The following is a 20,283-nucleotide window of genomic DNA, read 5'->3' as shown; positions in this document are numbered from 1 at the left end:
CATGTTGACATCATAAACTCCATGATGTGATGTGCTGAGAAGGACACAAAGTCATTTCTGGTGTCTTTCTTTATTTTTCGTTTTTAGAAATGGGGTCTTGAAATGTTGCCCAGACTGGAGTGCAGTGGCAAGATCACAGCCCACTGCAGCCTGGAACTCCCGGGCCCACGTGCTCCTCCTGCTTTAACCTCCTGGGTGGCTGGGACTGTGGGTGGATGCCACTATACCCCAGTTCATTCTTCAGAAGTGTCAAGATCACGAAGAAAGGGGATGATTCTAGGGACATTTGGAGACCATGGGTAACATGAAGAAAACAAATAGATGCAATATGGCATCCTGGAAAAACCAGTGAAATCTGAACCAGCCTTTAGCTCATCGTATCACACAAAGGTCAATTTCCTGGGTTCTAATGCTTGCACTGTAGTTACCTTGATGTCAACCTTGGGAAGCTGGGCGAGGTATATGTAGATGGAAAGTCCCGGTACTATTTTATTACTTTTCTGTAAGTCTAAAGTTTGTTGAAAACAAAAAAGTAAACAATTATCAAACACTAGGATTAAATCTAATAAGACATCTACACACACATATACCTCTATAAAACGTGTTTGAGGGCGGCACCTGTGGCTCAGTGAATAGGGTGCCGGCCCCATATACTGAGGGTGGCAGGTTCGAACCCAGCCCCAGCTAAACTGCAACAACAACAACAAAAATAGCCGGGTGTTGTGCCAGACGCCTGTAGTCCCAGCTACTGGGAGGCTGAAGCAAGAGAATGGCCTAAGCTCAAGAGCTGGAGGTTGGTGTGAGCTGTGATGCCACTGCACTCTACCAAGGGCGACAAAATGAGACTCTGTCTCTAAAAAAAAAAAAAAAAGTGTTTGAAAAACACTGAGACAAAATAAAAAAACAAAGGAAAGGAGAGCTCTGCCATATTCAGACCCTGAATGACTATTACTGGAAAGGAGACAACTCTCCCCACACTGAGCTACAGGTTCAGTGGACCCGAATTAAGGTCATGTGGGCGGTTGTTTTGTTTATACGAAAGGTGACAGGGTACATCTGAGAGGAGCTGAGGAAGGCCAGAGGGCTCTTGAAGAGGAGCAAGGCAGAGGACCTGCTCTTCTGGTGATGAGACTTGTCACGCCTCTTCAGCATTAAGACAGCAGTGATGTTCTCCTGAGGAGAAGGGACAGACCAATGAGCGGGGTCCGAGCAGCCCTCCCAGGGTGAGGACTGACGAAGGTGCTCGCAGGACAGGGGTGGGGCAATCCCCTGGGGCACCTGCCACTGCTCCACTCATGGGTCCAGAGAGCCCCAACGGTAACACCTGTAGTGAAAGGAGAGCAACTTCACGAACTTGGAGCAGGGATTTCTTCAGAAGAATGCCACAAAAAAGGCTTACCCAGAAAGAAAAGGAAATCTGGTGATGGCGAATTAGACTACATTAAAATCTGTATGTTCGGCCAGGTGTGTGGCTCCCACCTGTAATCCTAACACTCTGGGAGGCTGAAGCAGAGTGATCACTTGAGGTTGGGAGTTAGAGGCCCTCCTGAGGAAAAGGGAGACCCCCCCATCTGTACTAAAAATTAGAAAAAACTAGCTGGGTGTAGTGGCAGGTCCCTATAGTCCCAGCTACTCTGGAGGCTGAGGAAGGAGGGAGGATCACTTAACTCAGGAGTTCAAGGTTGCTGTGAACTAGGCTGATGTCACTGCACTCTAGCAGGGTCTCAAAAAAAACCAAACAAACAAATCTATTCACAAAAAGATACTATTGAGAGTAAAAGGGCAACCTACAGAGTGGGAGAAGGTATTTCCAATGTGTATAACTGAGAAAGGGCTCATATTCAGACTGTATTAGGAAATTCTACAGACCCGTGAGGGACAAGGCAACAGCACAGTACACAAACTAATACACGAGAATGCATAAAAGGCATTCCCAAGGGGCCAGTGAAGATGTGGACATATGATTAACCTCACTAATAATCAGGGAAATAGGATTTAAAACTTCAATTAGAAAAAAAGACAAACAAAAAAACTTCAATTAGATACCACTTCACGCCCACTGGAGTGGTTAAAACGTAAAAGGCTGCCAACACAGATTGCTGGTGACCCTGTGTGGCGGGTAGAAGGGACTCAGTCTGCAGCTTGGTGACTCACAGGGAGTCAGGGAGTCACAGACTCCCTGTGACTCACAGCTGTGTACCCCCCAAACGCAAGGATGTAGGCACCAGGAGACATCTGCAAGAAAATTCATGCTAAGTGTTCTTAAAACAAACATCTAGAAACAACCCATATGTCTATCAACAGAAGGATGGATGATCAATTGGTTAGATGCATATAATAGACTACTAAAAAGCCACGAAAATGGACCATAGCCACATAAAACAACATGGATGAATCGTAAAATATATAACAATATATACCATTAAGGAGAAAACTGCTAAATCAAGGTATGTCACATAGAAACTTCTGCATATCTGAAAGTCATATATCAAAAGTGAAAAGTCAAGTCATATAAACTTGGAAAGGAAAGTTGCAACATGTACAAGATGATAAAAAGCTCCCGCAAATCCTTAAGAAAAGAATGAACCATCTATGGAGACGTGGTCAAAAGAGACAAACAAGCATTTCCCTGCAGAGGACTAAAACTTTTGAAAACACATTCCATGGAACGCAAACAAACTACCATGGAGGGTCATTTTATATCCAATAATTGTGCAAAATTCAAACAATCCCCAGAGTAGGTAAGGATGTGAGAAGGGATGTCTCACACACAGCTGTTGGAAGTGGAGCTCGGGAACAACACTGGAAACTATTTGGCAGGGTCCTTCCCAGAGCAGGGACGTTCACCTGCCCTGCAGTTTAATTGTCCCGCTCCTGGGTACATTTGAGAGATCTGTGTGAGTCTGCGACAGAGACATGCACAGGGGCGTCTGGGTCACACCAGCAGCAGAGTGGGTGACGGAGGCGATGTCTCCACCCTGCAGCATCAGAGAGCTGCGAAAATAAAGGACCCGCAAGGAGCAGAACATCAGGGATTAACATTAGGAGCAAAATTTTAAAGGCAAAAGCTGGTCTTGGAAGACGATATGTGTTTTTGACATTTTTGTAAAGTTTAAAACAAGAAAATCTGAAGGAGGTATTAGACATGTGATTTTTTAAAAATTATATTTTAAAAGTAGGGAAATGATAAACGCATTTGTCACCGTGGGTTTATCTGCCCAGGCAAATGTGGGGCTAGGACAGGAACGTGGCTCTGCTGGGGACATGCTGGCCAGTGCGTCCTGCTACCCCGACCCAGGCACCTGTGTGTCACATGCTCTTGTACGTGTACTGAGCACACATTTTCAGTAATTCCTTAAGCTTCACTGGTTTATTTTCATTTGTAAAATTTAAATGAACATTTTATTTTTAAAATGAGGTGTATAAAATATCTCTGCATTATAAGTTATTTTTCTCTGCCTCTGGGTGTAAATTTATCCCTGTAACATGGAGAGAGAGAGAGACATCTGGGATATTCATCAAATGTTCACACATTTGCTATTTCTGAAAAGTGGGATTTTGAATGATTTGTCATTTGTTGCTGTTGGTTCTGATTTACATTTTTTAATTCTTTTGGATTGAGTTATTACTATCTCCGTTAGCATTGCAACTGTTTGAAATAAGATATATTGCAAGATTTGAATATATAATATGTATAAAACTCAGTACAAATCCAAAAGCTGTTTCGGAAAGGGAAATGGTTCTGAGATAGGCGGTTTTGCGTCTGGCCCTCCGCTCCCCGGGCCCTGGGGCCACCCGGTGCTGGAGCCTGGCAAGCAGCGGCCGGGCCGGACGCAGGGGGCGGGTCACGCCTCGCCGCTCCCTCTCCGCCCCTTAGGCCACCGCTCTGGGACGAGGCCTCCCAGTCAAGCCCTGGTTCAGCCTGTCTTCCCCGGAACCCGAGCTGCCACTATGGGCGCCAGAAGCGCTCCTTTGGAAAGCCCGCGTGAGCCCGCGGTTCCAGGCTACCCGCCCTCCTGAAAGCCCGGAGGACCCTTGTGCTGACCGGCACAGCTGGTCGCCAGGTCGGGTCTCCCGGCCAGCCCATCCTTCTCCACTCAGTCTCAGACTCCGCCGTCGCGCTCGCCTCCAGCACCGCCTCCCCCCTCCACCGCCCTGCAGCCAGCAGGTGCAGCCTGACCCCTCCGGGCTGTGGCAAGGCGCCTGCAGCTCTGCCACCACCGCCACCAGCGCCACCACTGCAGAGGGGACAGAGGCGACACAAAAAGCCAGGTCTGAGTTTCAGAGACGAGCCTGGGGGGTCCCAGCCCAGCCCTCTGGCCCTAGGTGGGTTAGCGTCGGGTCCTCGGAATCACCTTCTGGGGGTTTAGTGTCTCCTCTTGCTATCTTTGACTCCAACAGCTGTTTAATCAATTCCTGATATTAATGCTTCATATTTAACTTCAGCAAGTTTTCTGTTTTCCTGACTGGATCCTGATAGACAGATACTTGGTACCAGAATGTGCCTAACAGACATGCAGATCTGGTGTGTGCCTCACCGAGATACAGCATCAAGCCAATGGAAATGAGGTTGGCATGATCCATGGCCAGAAAGGGCACTACAGTAAACTAGATTATCACTGCAGTTGAAAAGGAAGCCTGGTCCCCTTCAGTGGGGCACACACAGCACCGCCCCAGGACGTGCAGTGACTTCCTTTCAACCTTCCCCAGGAGCCGCTCTGCTGTGTACTTCCTGGGGTGGCCGCACCTTAATGAAGAGCACACACAGCCCTCTCAGGGACCACAAAACCCTGATTTTGACTAGTGCCAAATTCCTGGGGCCCCAGAATACTGCTGTGGCCACCAGTTAGGCGCTGGCTTGTGGTCAGAAGGTGGAATTTTGGTCCAGGTTCATCTCTTGCTGGGCCTGATAGTTCTGTGGACACATGCTAGGATTATTTCCCAAGTTCTTGAATATGTAACTAGGAAGACACAGAAGCTGGCAACGATGCCCCATGGAGTTAGGGTCACCACAGTATAAAAAGTTTTTTTTGTTTTTTTTTAGACCGTCTCATTATGTCACCCTTGGTAGAGTGCCTGGCGTCACAGCTCACAGCAACCTCAACCTCTTGGGCTTAAGCGATTCTCTCGCATCAGCCTCCCAAGTAGCTGGGACTACAGGTCCCTGCCACAACATTCAGCTATTTTTTAGTTGTAGTTGCCATTGTTGTTTAGCAGGCCTGGGCCAGGTTCAAACCAGGGCCAGCCCTGTTGTATGTGGCCAGCGCCCTAAACACTGAGCTATGGGCACCGAGCCATGGTATAAAAAGTTAAATGGAAGCCCCATAGTGTCTCTTTTCCTACCAGGTCCCACACTCCACATCTGGCAGGACTGCAGGGGTTAGTGCTGCCCTGAAAGATGGGAAAGACACAGAGCTTTAACACCTCACACATCGCCCACTTCAGCCACCAGTCTGGACTAGGTGGAGGTGACCTGGTCCTGGAGAGTATCTGTGGATTACTATGAACTTGATCAAGTGAGGACTCCAACTGTATCTGCTGTTCCAGATGTGATATCTTTCCTGGATCAAATGGACACCACCCCTGGAACCTGTACTGAGCTATTGTCCTGGAAAATGCTTTCCTCCCTATAATAATTTTCATGTATTACCAGAGCACTCTGCTTTTACCTATTAGGACCAAACAAATCCCCTCACATTCTAGTCTCACTGCTAGGTCCTTCCCCTCCTCTCTACCACAGTCTAGTCTAGAGATCGTTGCTGGTGTCTCACCGCATGCGGGACATTATGCTGATTGGATATAATGAACAGAAAGTAGCAGATGTCTCAGATGCCTCAGTGAAACACTCGTGAGTTGGGAAGACTCAGAGCCCTACAATGTCAGTGAAGTGTCAGGGATCCAGGGCCAGGGACAAGTTAGATTATCTCCTCCAAAAGATGAAAGTACCACACCTTGCACTACCCGAAATCACAGTCACATTTGGCAGGACTGTGTGCTTTTGTGTTGTGTTGTGCTTGAGTGTTGCCAACCTAACAAATATGTCACATTTGAGTGCTTCCACCCACTTGCTGAGTAACTCACAGACTGCCAGGTTTGAGTGGGCTCCAGTGCAAGAGAAGAGAGGGCCAGACCAGCAGCCTCTCTGCAACCTGTCTGACCACGGAAGCCTCATGACCCAAGAGCTCCAAGGACATTCTAACTGGCTGTTGCACACAGGAATACTGTTTGGAGTGTGTGGTGAAACCCAGTAAGAAAATCAAAGCACAGAACCCTAGAGTTTCAGAGCAAATTCATGCCCTCTTCTGCATAAAACTAGTCTTCTTTTGAGAAACAAATCTTGGCTTGCAGTGCAGCCCCAGTAAACAGTGGGTGCCTGACCACTGGACATCGAATCACTGTACACTTTGGGATAGCCATCATGAACTGGGTCACACTGGACCCACTAAGCCAGGAGGCTGGGCTTGTGCATGGGCAACTCGCCATCTAATGGAGATGAAATATAAGAAACTGGGATTGAGAAGGACCTGAAGGTACAGGGAGCTGTGAGAGCAGGGGCTCAGATGCCCCTGGCAGTCAGTCCTCCTGTGTTGCCTCTGCCCACAACAGCAACATCACAGAGGCTCCTCATGACCACCAGGCTCACAAGCTGCACAGTGAACTGAGGCCTCAACCCTCATAAGGGCGGCCCTGACAGCAGGAAGCACACTGAGCTGTGGATCTGGTTATCCACCTTGTCCGGACTAAGAGATAGCAGAAGAAAATGTTGATATTGTCCATGGTGGTAGTTAATGGGTGGCCAGGGTTGGAAGACTGGTGAGAGGACATCTGGGAAAGAAGATGTGGGCAGCTGGCATAAAATGTGACAATGGCTGTGCTCCTCTGTGAGCGTTCCCCAAATACAGCCATTTGGGGATATGCAATAGGACAGGAGGCCATGTGTTATGGTGGCTGTCACTCTCTTCCAGCTGCCCTGATGCTCCATCAGTGCCCCTGTGTAAGGAGAAGATGCAGCCGCAGAGACGGCCTTTCTTGGGCCCCACAACATGGCTGTCCCTCACCCCAAGTCTAAGGGTGCAACTGCCACCACAGGATGCCTGACTTTCCAACCACCGGGACCAACAGTGAGCCCCCAGTGTAGCCCCACTCCCCAGGGCCCAGCCAGCCATCTAGTGACAGGCTGACCACACGGGATGCTTTCCACCGTCCAAGGGCTTTATATGGTCTTCTGGAAGGTCACCCTGGAGGAATGTGTTCTGGATATATATATATATATATATATATATATATATATATATATTTATGATTATTTTTTTTTTTAGACAGAGTCTCACTATGTGGCCCTCAGTAGAGGGCCATGGTGACACAGCTCACAGCAACCTCCAACTCCTTGTCTTAGGTGATTCTCTTGCCTCAGACTCCCGGGTAGCTGGGACTACAGGCAACTGCCACAATGCCTGGCTATTTTTTGCAGTTTGGCCGGGGCCAGGTTTGAACCCACCACCCTTGGTATATGGGGCCAACGCCTTACCAACTGAGCCACAGGCACTGCCCATGTTCTGGATATTTTGTCCTTCTTGCCTGCAATGATTTTGCCAGTGTCACCATGGGCATATACAATATTTATTCCATATCATAATAATATACACAAAATTGCTGCTGACTAAGGAACAAATCATGCCATGGAATCCACTGGTCTTACTATGTACCCTGTCCAAAGAAGTAGCCGCTAATAGAATGGTTTAGCAGCCTACCAAAGATGTGGCTGCAGTGCCAGCTGGGAGATTGTATCCTGAAAAAGTATCATTCCCTGTTAAGGAGACAGTATATGCTTTGAATCAGTGACCTATGTATGATGCTATGAGGGGAGGACTCTTAACACGGCCCCCAGTTCACCTGCTCCAGGTATCCAAGACCAATGAGGTCCCTTCTACTTGAGTGCAGCTGAGACTTGTGGTTTGCTTCTAACCAAAAGAACAGAAAAAAGGTGATTGGGTGCCACTAGTAGTTATGCCACACAAGGTTGCTACTTTGCCTTGTAACAAGCAGACCCTCTCCCCTGCAGGCTGTGAGAGTTAAGCTCCCTGGTGTGAGACTCCCTGTGGAGAGGCCCATGTTGCCAGACTGACATCAGCAAGACATGGAGGCCTCATGCAACAGCCCACAGGAAGCCGAATTCCACCCACATGCACGTGAGCCAGAGACCCAGTTATGCAGTGCCTGAATCCCTGGCCCACAGCAATGGAGAGACGATAAAGCAGTCGCTAGACCTGTGGTGACCTGTCAAGCAGCAGGAGATGAACAGTTGTTGCTGCTGGCCCCAGGCTCAGACACCTGCAGCAGTCACCAGCCATTGCCACCTTCCACTGCTGCAAGCCCCTCCCCTCCAGCTGAAGTGACTTCCAAGGGTTTACAGGGCTGGTGTCCTTCCTCCCACTGCCATTTCTCTCTTTTCCCCCTTTTCCCCTTTTTGGGAGTGAAACATCAGGTTTGGACATTCCTAACCTGGCCATGTTAAGTTTTGGCCAGGTTAGGACATTCAAAAGAAACTGCATGTCCCAGGAAAATTACTGAGTGATTGCATGTGCCAGGGAAAGGCTCAGGAAATACCTTAGAAGACATTAAGGTTATACTTCAGCTGATCCTTGGCACAGAGACTTCCTACAACAATCAAAGAAAGAAAAAAGAAAACCTAACAATAACAAAAAAAAACCCCAGCAAATTCTGGGGAAGGAGGGGAATCTGATTTCTATAGCTATCATGTTATTAGATTCACATGTCCAGTTAAAAACAAAAGTCACAAGCCATATGTGGCATGCGGATTGTGCAGTGGCCAGACCCCCACAGCCAGGAGGTGCATTCAAGGTGCCATCGCCAAACTGCTTCTCCTCCCTTCCTAAAAAACAATGGTCCTTTCTCCTTGCTCCCCCTGCCAGAAGGCAGGTAGTTTCTGTATACCTTTCCATTATTTTTTTTTTTTTTTGAAACAGAGTCTCATTTTGTCACCCTCAGTAGAGTGTTATGATGTCACATCTCACAGCAACCTCCAACTCTTGGACTTAGGCGATTCTCTTGCCTCAGCTTCTGGAGTAGCTGGGACCACAGGCACCTGCCATAACACCCGGCTATTTTTTATTGCAGTTTGGCTGGGGCGGGGTTTGAACCTGCCACTCTGGGTATATGGGGCCTGCACCCTACTCACTGAGCCACAGGCGCCACCCCTGTATACTTTTCTATCTTTTGCCTAAAAGTGCATAGCCTTCTCTCCCTGAAGTTAATCTTTACCACATGTATTATCACTCCCTTCAACCTTATAAGATGAAAATATTCCCACTTGCTTTCCTTGCTGATTTGCAACATTGTCAGTATAAACAACCTTGTCTATGTACTATATAAATAAAGCTATTGGGTGCTGGCTACAGCCATCAGCTGCACCAGACCTTCCAGCCCCATCACTTTTATCTCTTGTATGATCTTCATCTTTTATGTGTCTTATTTTTTCATTCCCCACCAGTCCCACTCTGGTTTGCTTACTCTTTGTGCTGGCTTGTGAAAGCCAGACAAAGAAATAAGAAAATATGGTCTATTCAAAGGAAAAAGATAAATCAGCAGAAACTCTAAAGAGCTGATGGCACATCTACTAGACAAAGACTTCAAACAATTATCTCAAAGACATTCAAAGAACTGAAGGAAGATGTGGAAAAGTCTAGAAAATGATGTATGAACAAAACAGAAATATCAAGAAAGAGATATAAAACCTGAAAAAGAAATGTAGAAATATACAATCTGAAAATTACAATAACTGAAATGAAAAATTCACTAGAAGGATTCAAAGAGAGATTTGAGGAAGCAGAAGAAAGAACCAGCAATCTTAAAGATAGGACAATGGAAATCATTAAATCCAATGAATAGAAAGAAAAAAATTAACAAAAAGTGAACAAAGCATAACGGATCGGTGGGCCATCATCAAATAGACCAGCATATGCATTTTCAGAGTCTTAGAAAGAGAAGAGAGAGAAATGGGCAGAGAGAACACAGCCATGCATTGTTTAATGTCAGGAATCTGTCCTAAGAAATGCTTTTGGTCCTTGTGTGAACATCAGAAAGCGTGCTGACACATGCCTAGACAGTGCAGCAGAACACACACCTAGGCTCTGTGGAACAGCCCGATGCCCCTGGGCTGCACACCTGCACAGTATGTGACTGTACCAAATGCTGTGGCAACTATGACATGACAGTAAGTATCTGTGTATCTACACACACCTAACCATAGAAAAAGTTCAGGGAAAATGCAGCATTATAGTATGATGGGACCACTATCATATATGTAGTCTGTCATTGACACAGTATCATTTTGTAGTTCATAGCAGTATTTGAAAACTCCCACATTTGATGAAAGACATGAATATAAACATCCAAGCAACTCGACTAATTTCAAGTGAGATGAACTCAAAGAAACCCACACTGAGACACATTATAATCAAATGTTTAAGGAAAGACAAAGTTAGAGACAGTCCTCAAAGCAGTCCCTCATCACATACAAGGGATCCTGAATAAAATTATCATATCTCTCATTGGAAACTTGAAGGCCAGAAAGCAGTGGGTGTATAATATATGTATTAAATATATATATATATATATATATATACGGTTTTACCAAAAACATCAAGAGAAAAGGGTCAATATATTTAAAGGACTAAAAGAAAACACAATCAACCAAGAATCCTATTTCCAGCTCCCTCCCTTCCCTCTGTCCCTCTCTTCCAAGCCCCATGTTTAAAAGAAAAAACAACCCTATACCCAGCAAAACTATCCTTCAAATGTGAAGGAATAAATTAAGCAGGAATAAGTTAAGACATCCCCCAGATAAACAAAGCTGAAAGAGTTTGTTATCACTAGAGCTCCCCCTCAGGGAATGCTCCTGAGGCTCCTGCACGCTGACGGGGAAGGACACTAGATGGTAACTCAGAGCAGAATGAAGAGATAAAGATCTCAGGGAAGGCAAATGCATGGGCAGTAATCAAAGCTAGTATTACTGCTACAGTCATTTCTAACTCCAGGTTTGTTGTTTTTTTTTTTTTGAGACAGAGTCTCACTTTGTTGCCCCTAGCAGAGTGCTGTAGCGTTATAGCCCACAGCAACCTCAAACTCTTGGGCTCAAGCAATCCTCTTGCCTCAGCCTCCTGAGTAGCTGGGACTAGTGCTCAGCTAGTTTTTTTAGAGACGGGGTCTTGCTCTTGTTCAGGCTGGTCTTGAACTACTGAGCTCAAGCAATCCACCCACCTCGGCCTACCAGAGTGTTGGGATTACAGGCGTATGTCACCGCACCCGAACTTCTAATTCCATTTTTGTTTTCTGTATGATTTAAGACAGTAATACGTTTTTAATTAATAATAAAAATGCTGGCTTGGCACCTGTGGCTCAAGCAGCTAAGGTGCCAGCCACATACACCAGACCTGGCAGGTTCAAATCCAGCCTGGGCCTGCCAAACAATGACAACTACAACCAAAAACTAGCTGGGCCTGCTAAACAACAATGACAACTTCAACAAAAAAATAGCCGGGATTTGTGGCAGGCACCTGTAGTCCCAGCTACTCGGGAGGCTGAGGCAAGAGAATCGCTTAAGCCCAGGAGTTGGAGGTTGCTGTGAGCTGTGACACCACGGCACTCTACCGAGGGCAATAAAGCAAGACTCTGTCTCTAAAAAAAATTAAAATAAAATAAAATAAAATAAATGTGACACCTCAGACCACAGAACTCTGAGAAAAGAATATGGGACAAAAGCTTCATGATATCATACTCACAGCAATTCCTTGGATGTGACACCAAAGAGCACAAGCAACAGCACCCAAAAAGCCAGCTGAACTGAACTTCATCAAAATCTTAAAATTTTGTGTAATAAAGATACTACCAACAGAGTGAAATGATGACCTACAGAATGGGAGGAGATATTTGCAAATCATATATCTATGTGTAAGATAATAAAGGAGTCAGACCCAGAATATATAGCAAACTCCTAACAACAACAACAAACAAAAAGCCCAATTAAAAAGTGGATTAAGGACTTGAACACACATTTCTCTGAAGGATATAGACAAATGGCCAAGAAGCAAATGAAAAGATGCTCAACATAATCAATCATTAGGGAAGTGCAAATCAAAACTATAATGAGATGCCACCTCACACCCATCAGGATGACTATTACCAAAAAAAGAAAGAAAAACCCCAGAAAATAACGAGCATCAGTAAGGACGTCGGGTCATCAGAATCCTCGTGCACTGTTAGTGAGAATGCAAAATGGTACAGCCCATGTGGAAAACAGTATGGGCTGTTAAAAATATTAAAAATAGAATTACTGGCTCCGCACTTGTGGCTCAAACAGCTAAGGCGCCAGCCACATACACCTGAACTGGTGGCCCAGGCCCACCAAACAACAATGACGGCTGCAACCAAAAAATAGCTGGGCATTGTGGTGGGCGCCTGTAGTCCCGGCTACTTGGGAGGCGGAGACAGGTGAATCACTTAAGCCCAAGAGTTTGAGGTTGCTGTGAGTTGTGATGCCAGCAGCACTCTAAACAACTTGAGACTCTGTCTCAAAAAAAAAGAATAGAGTTACCATAGATGCAGGAATCCTACTTCTGGGTAGATACAGAAAACCTTTGAAAGCCTTGAAGAGACAATTGCACACCATGCTCACAGCAATTATCTATCTATCTACCTACCTATTCCGCCCCATCCCCACCGCCCGAGGCCTGGGCTAGAGAGCAGTGGCATCATAGCTCACAACAACCTCAAACTTCTAGGCTCAAGTGATCCTCCTACCTTGGCCTCCCAAAGTACTGGGATTATAGGTGCGAGCCACCATGCCCAACTCATAGCAGTGTTATTTATAATAGTTAAAACATGGAACCAACTCAGGTGTCCATCCACAGGTGAATAAATAAACAAAATGTGGTAAATCTATATAATGGAATATTATTCAGCCTTAAGAAGGAAGGAAATTCTGACACACACTAAAACATGGATTAACCTTGAGACATGATGCTAAATCAAATAAGCCCATCACAAAAAGACAAATACTGGGTGGTGCCTGTGGCTCAAGGAATAGGGCGCTGGCCCCATATGCCGAGGGTGGAAGGTTTGAGCCCAGCCCCAGCCCAAAACTGCAACAACAACAACAAAGACAAACACTGTATAATTCCATTTATGCAAGGTACTTAGAGTAATAAAAATCATAAAAACAAGCTGGGCCATGGTGGCTCATGCCTGTAATCCCAGCACTCTAGAAGGCCAAAGCGGGTGGATCACCTGAGCTCAGGAGTTTGAGACCAGCCTGAGCAAAAGCAAGACCTTGTCTCTAAAAAGTAGAAAAAACTATCCCAGTGTTGTGGTGGGTGCCTGTAGTCTCAGCTACTCAGGAGGCTGAGGTAGGAGGATTGCTTAAGCCCAAGAGTTGGAGATTGCTGTGAGCGGTGACACCATGGGTCACTACCTAGGCAACAGAGTGAGATTCTGTCTCAAAAAAAAAAAAAATCATAAAAACAGACAATAGAATGGTGATTTACAGCACCGGAGGTTGGGGAGGAAGGATGGAGAATAGTGTTTAATGGGGTAAAAGTTTCAGTTTTATAAGATGGAAAGAGTTATAGAGGTGGGTGGTGGTGGCGGTTTGCACCATCATAAATGTATGTGATACTTCCCAACTCTGTGCTTAAAAATGGTTAAGATGGGGCGGCGCCTGTGGCTCAGTCGGTAAGGCACGGGCCCCGTATACCAAGGGTGACGGGTTCAAACCCGGCCCCAGCTGAACTGCAACCAAAAAATAGCTGGGCATTGTGGTAGGCGCCTGTAGTCCAGCTACTCGGGAGGCTGAGGCAAGAGAATCGCTTAAGCCCAGGAGTTGGAGGTTGCTGTGAGCTGTGTGATGCCATGGCCCTCTACCGAGGGCCATAAAGTGAGACTCTGTCTCTACAAAAAAAAAAAAAAAAAAAATGGTTAAGATGGTAAATTTTATGTGTATTTAGCCGCAGTAAAAACCTGAAAAACAAGCTCGGCTCCCTCAGCGACTAGGGCGCCGGCCACATACACTGGAAGATGGCGGGTTCAAATCCAGCCGGGGCCTGCCAAACAACAATGACAACTACAACTAAAAAGTAGCCGGGCGTTGTAGGCACCTGTAGACCCAGCTACTTGGGAGGCTGAAGCAAGAGAACTGCTTAAGCCAAAGAATTTGAGGTTGCTGTGAGCTGTGACACCATGGTACTCTACCCAGGGCAACATAGTGAGACTGTCTCAGAAAAAAAAAAAAAAAAAAAACACCTGAAAAACAAAGGCAATGAAAAACTAAAAGAACTAAAATAAATAAATAAGGAAGAACCTTATTTATTCACACCCTTCAGGTAAGAAGCCCAAGCCAGGGGAGGGCAAAGGGCGAGCAGACCAGTCAACGGAAGAATAAAGGGTTCACTAGACACCTGCACCTGGATTCTGGGAGGCCGAGGTGGGCACATCACTTGAGCCCAGGAGTTCAAGTGCAGCCTGGCCAACATGGCAAGACAGTCTTTATAAAAAGAAAGAAGAGTCCCAGCTACTGGGGAGGCTGAGGCAAGAGAATCGCCTAAGCCCAGGAGCTGGAGGTTGCTGTGAGCTGTGATGGTATAGCACTCTACCAAGGGCAATAAAGTGAGACTCTGTCGCTACAAAAAAAAAAAAGAAGAAGAAGAAAAAGGAGAAAATTATAGATAACAATTACAGCTCATGACCAGTCACAGAACTGAGGACAGTGGTGGCTGTATTTTTTTCTTTACTTTTCATGTATACATTAACTAATTTCTTTTCCCCTCTTTTCTACTCTGATTATTTTATCTAAAGTAGTTGGTGTTGGTAAACTTTACAGTTTGGTATTTAACTTACAGAAAATATTGGCAGGACATCAATAAATCTGAGGTGTAATTACTATTACCCAGAAATGCAGGGATGACTGCGGGGAGTTGGTTTCCTTTTTTTTTTTTAAAGAGAGATAATGAGAACATCTTTCCTTGTATGAAGGACAGTTGTGTTCTGTTAGGAAGAAGCATAAAGATGTTGCATGAGAGTTGAGATGTGCCTGGACTGTAATGCCCTAACTCCACCTTGTACATAGAGCCAGACTTACTCCACTCTGCTAAGGACTTTGCTAAGGGCTTTCAATACTCCTCCTTTAAACTCAGCTGAAAGCTGCAGAGTTTAGCAAAAACTGCAAAACCCTGTGAAAACACAGCTCTCCTTTGTAAGCATTCCCCTTACGCTCTAACCTTGCAGGTGGTGGCTTTTATGAAACTTGGCTTGTGTTAAAAACTCCCCCTCCCCTACTGAAGGCACCTTATAAAAAGTTTGTAACCCTGTTTCTGAGGATCGAGAGGCTTTGAGGAGTAAGCCTGCTCTTGACCTCTAGCCAATGAAGGACCCCTACTTAATTTGTACTCAGTGTGCTGGCATTTCTCTATTCCACTCACTTCAGGTATAACAGGAAGCGCACTCAGATGATGGCCGGCTGGGGTGCGCTGTGTCAGCCCTGGAACTCTTATCTCGGTCCCAAACCCGTCCCTCTTTACTGGGCTTTTTAATGCTGCACCCAGGGCTCTGCAAGTCACAGTTTTTCCTTTGCAAGGTGTCTCCTTTTTTTATTCTGCCAATGAGGGGTATGAGAAGGAGAATGGGAGGCCAATGGAGCAAAGGGGCTTTGTGTGCCCAGTGGGAGGCTCACCGCAGCACTGGCCCACTGCCTGGAGCAAGGTGCCCTTCCCCGCAGCTGAGGAAGGCATCCTCCCTTTCTGTAGACCATGGACCAACGTCACCCAAAGTAGGTAGGTACCTTGAAAGATGATGTCCCTATCACCCCTCCTTGCCCCTAGGCCAATAATCAGAGCCCAAAGTCAAAACTGGCAGAGAAGTACAAATCTGCTCTGAAGCAACAGCTAATTCAAAACAAAAATTTAGGCTCATGCCTGTAATCCTAGCACTCTGGGAGGCTGAGGCAGGTTGATTGCCTGAGCTCAGGAGTTCGAGACCAGCCTGAGCCATAGCGAGACCTTGTCTCTAAAAATAGCTGGGTGTTGTAGTAAGTGCCTATAGTCCCAGCTACTCAGGAGGCTGAGGCAAGAGGATCACCTGAGCCCAACAATTTGAGGTTGCTGTGAGCTATGACGCCTTGGTACTCTACCCAGGGTGACAAAGTGAGACTCTGTCTCAAAAAGAAAAAAAAGAAAGAAAGTTATAGGAACTGGCTAATATTGAGCTAGAAAATGACCACCAGATGAGGATCCCTGGGAAGGTTCGGAGGACACTCACTTGCTAAAACGAGAAGTACATGGATGAGAAAATCACCAGCCCCTCTGGGGCTCTGTGCTCCACAGGCTGGAGCTGACATGGGGGACAGCCCTGGGACCAATTGCCCTAATGTCCATGGGGATAATAGATTTTAGAACAGAAGAAGTTATGTGTCAGAGGCAAGGCTGTGGCACCACCACAAGTGCCACACTGGGCAGTGGTCAGGGTGCCTTGGCCTGCGGGTGACACAAGAACTCAATTTGTATTATCAGAAAAAAACCACCAGCCTCTGCTGATCAGAACTCTGACACCAACCATCAGCCTCCCAACCAGTTTCAGATCCAAGTCAAGTTCAAAGCCTCAAAGCTCTCACATTGCAGAGGAAGGTAGATGCTCTCCCAACACTAAACATTCTAGGCTGGGCACAGCAGCTTGTGCCTAGAATCTCAGCACTTTGGGAGGCCAAGGAAGGAGGATCACTTGAGCCCAAGAGTTCCCAACAGAGCAAGACCCCGTCTCTACAAAAAATAAGAAAAAGTAGCCAGGAGTGTTGGCATTAGCCTGTAGTCCTAGCTGTAGTTGAGATGGAAGGATCACTGGTGCCCAGGAGTTGAAGGCTGAGTGAGCTGTAATGGTGCCACTGCACCCTACTCTGGGCAACAGAGCAAGACCCCATCTCTGAAAAGCAAAATTTAAAAAAATACCGATGCCAGGACTATTGCAACATCATCACCACTGTACTGCAGCTTGAGTGACAGGGAGAGACCCCACCTCTAAAAAAGCAAAACTTTTTTTTTTAAGGTTTGAGTTTGGGCCCATCAGAGATGGAGGGGACCAAGCTCATGGAGCTGGCTCTGGGTATTGTAATGATGCTCCTAGAGAGAGTCCATCACGGGGGAGGGGCGGGTCAATAGAGCCATGTGTGGACATCATGGCTGCTCTGTAGAGGGCAGCCAGCAGGCCCAGGGACAGAGTGACAATGGTGGCAAGGATGGTGGCCACGCCAACAACATGAGACCCTTTCTTCAAGAACAACTGATCTAGGCCTAGACCAGAAACTGTCCACACTGAACAAAACTTCTTTACATGGATAATCAGAAACTTGGAGAAAACAGGACTGAAGGGAGTTACAAGGAGGCTGGGGGTAGATGCTCTCTGGATGGACTTCTTGGAATAGCCTAGAGCAGCGGCTCTCAACCTGTGGATCGTGGCCCACAGGAACGGTAGTAAAGGGCCGCAGCATTAGGAAGGTTGAGAACCACTGGCCTAGAGTGTAAAAATAGTGTGTCCATGTGATGCTGACCACTGCAAAGAAGCCTCTGAGACAGCAAGACTTATGCCTAGGGCTCCTGAGATTCATGGCTATGGCCACAGGGCAGATGTTACACATGTTCTTAACTGTATGTGTCCAGCCCTGAACCCACCACCTGGTGACAGAGCACTTTCCCCCACTTTTTATTTATTTATGTATTATTTTATTTTATTTTGAGACAGAGTCTCACTCTGTCACCCAGGCTGGAATGCCATGGCCTTCTGGGCCCACGGGATCTTCCTGACTCATCATAACTTACTGTAGCCTCAAACTCTTGGGCTCAACGGATCCTCCTGCCTCAGGCTCCTGAGTAGCTGGGACTATAAGCATGAGTTACCATGCCCTGCTGATTTTTTCTAATTATGTCCCACTCTCCCTCAGGCTGGTTTCAAATTCCTGAGTTTAAGCAACCCTCCCACCTCAGCCTTCCAGAGTGCTGGGATCACAGGCATGACACCCGCACCGCACCAAGACAGCACTTTTCTTCGACACCCTTCATCTATTCCCACGGAAATCCGCGTTTCTCCTGAACGTGCAGTCCTGGCACCCACGTGCCACTGGTTAGGAGCTGGGTACAACTTTTGTACCGAAAAGAAACACCATAGCAGGGCCTGAGACTCACTGGTCGTGTTTTACCCCACTTCAGAACCGCTGGCTTTGGAAGGGAATGGCCTGCAGAAGGCTCAGGGACACCCATGCTGTTCTGGAGAACTCAATAGGGGCCCACTGCCCAGAAAGCTCAATGAGGGGTGTCTGCACCTCCTTCCCTGACGCTGAATGCAGTATCAGGACCTCTTGTGTTCTTACCAGGAGCCTGGATATGAGGAAAGTGACACCAAGATAGGGAAGAAAGAGACAGCTCCGGGTGGAGCTGTCCTTCCGGACAGAGAGATACTTCTGTACCAGGCTGCTGAGGGCCAAGCCTTGTCTATGTGCTCTGCTCCTCCCTCACCTCTGTCTCTTCTCCAAGCCCAAAGCTCCAGCTTCTGGATGTCACTTATTCCTACACACTCTGCTCTGCTTACATTTCATGGACTCTGTCTCTACTGCGCAAAATCCAGGACGTGTACAATTTTTACAAAAGCAGTATCAGTACTTTACAGACCTCTGGTGGTCCACCCTGTCCCTAGCACAAAGAGTAGGCTTCGCATCCTGGCACTGGGGGTGTGCACAGGTGTCTGGAGGTGCTGGGGCTATGAGTAGGTGATTGGAGCTCGGGATATGTGCAGGTGACTGGAGGTGCGTGGGGGTGCGCAGGTGACTGGAAGTGCTGACACTTTGGAGGGTAAGCCCGGGCGGCCCAGTGTTAAGCAGGGACGCATCAGTGTCCGATGCAACCCTGGAACGGGTCAGGGACGCTGCCCGCCCACAGAGAATAGACAAGAGCAGCAGAGTGGGAGGTCAGTTGAGGGCACCGTGTGATGGGGGATGAGGAGCTGGTGGCACTGAAGCAGAAGAGAGAGCAGAACGATCAGTGTACGGGAGAAGGGGGGACATTGCGTCCCTGGGGGGAGCCCACCAGAAGAAGGGCACGAGGGCGGGGCAGAAGAGGCGGTGAGTTTGGCCTCAGATGTGGGGAACCGTGCGAGCTGAAGACACGGGTCTGAGAGCAGTGCGAAGGACATCGGAGTGGGGGCCGCGGAGCAATGGGGAGAAGACGGGGCCGGGAGGCTTGGCTGGGGCTCCGCGGCAGGAGGAGCGCTCGCGTCTGCCGCCTGGGCCGGCTCCCTCTCCGGCCACCAGAGGTCGCGGCGCGCGGAGCGAGCACTGAGAGGACCGGGCGGGAGGCGGGCGTCGAGCGCGCGGGGGGCGGGGGCGCCGCACGGGCACGTGCACGCGCGCCCACACCCAGCTCGTCGCGTTGCTGTCCAGGGTAGCGCCAGTCCGGTCCGCCCGCCCCATCCCCAGCAGGCAGAGGACTCTCACCTGCCGGGGCCTTGGGGGTGTCGCTGGGCGCGGGGTCCCTCGCCAGCCCGCGCGTTTTCCTCTGCTGCAGGCGGCTCTCTTCGGCCTTCCCTGGAGGAAAGCGGCGGTCAGCGCGGCGGAGGCTTGGGAGCTCGCCTCCCACCTCAGGAGGCGTTTATGAGGCTGCTGCGTCCTGGCTATTAGGGTGCTCCTACCGCAGCTGGCTCATGAGGCAGGCGCACGCGACACCTTTAATGAGTAGCTGGACAGCGTCCTCTAGCAGCAAATACTACCCTGCCCTGGGGGGGGTGGGGGGACCAGTGAGGGCCAGCGGGGAGAAATGCACCTGCGCTCAGGGCCGGAAGCCACGGGATGGGCATGATGCAGCCTCTGGCAGGAGGACCTCACCAGCTGACACCTCAGCAGTCCTGCCTGCTGGTCCTGTCCCCCAACACTGTCCCCACCCAGTACTTTTATCACTTCCCTCCCAGGCCCTTCCTCCTCTCTGCATGTCCAACTCAGTGCTCCTTTGGTAGTGGGCGTCCATCTCCTGAGGCCTACCGAGCAAGGGCCAAGGGCCAAGGGCCAAGGGCTGACTGGGAGGTGGTGCCCTGGGCAAGCCAGGCCAGACTAACAAGTCCAGCCAGTGTGACAGAGATGGCTGGCCCTGGGCGTGGGTGTGAGTCAGTGGCCCCGGGCTGGGGAAATGCTGGGGAGGAGGCCATCTGGAGCCTACCTCCCAACAGGAAGCCCAAGGAATC

The 20,283-nt window shown here is 48.1% G+C and overlaps 1 protein-coding gene across 1 annotated transcript in view; it reads right to left on the bottom strand.

The window, feature by feature from the left end:
• Window positions 1-20,119, bottom strand: part of IQANK1 (IQ motif and ankyrin repeat containing 1) — a 37,875-nt gene extending 17,756 nt beyond the window's left edge. Inside the window, exons 1-2 of the mRNA XM_053558455.1 lie at window positions 19,869-20,119; window positions 19,544-19,633 (exon numbers count right to left, since the gene is read on the bottom strand). Coding sequence (XP_053414430.1) covers window positions 19,544-19,633; window positions 19,869-19,902 — 124 coding nt within the window. The 5' untranslated portion in view covers window positions 19,903-20,119. The remainder of the gene's footprint in view (window positions 1-19,543; window positions 19,634-19,868) is intronic.
• Between the last annotated feature and the right edge of the window lie 164 nt (window positions 20,120-20,283).

The sequence above is a fragment of the Nycticebus coucang genome, chromosome 13, assembly GCF_027406575.1.
Source record: "Nycticebus coucang isolate mNycCou1 chromosome 13, mNycCou1.pri, whole genome shotgun sequence".
Taxonomy (NCBI): domain Eukaryota; kingdom Metazoa; phylum Chordata; class Mammalia; order Primates; family Lorisidae; genus Nycticebus; species Nycticebus coucang.
Note: the sequence above shows the minus strand (reverse complement) of the source record. Positions and strands in the feature narration are given on the sequence as shown.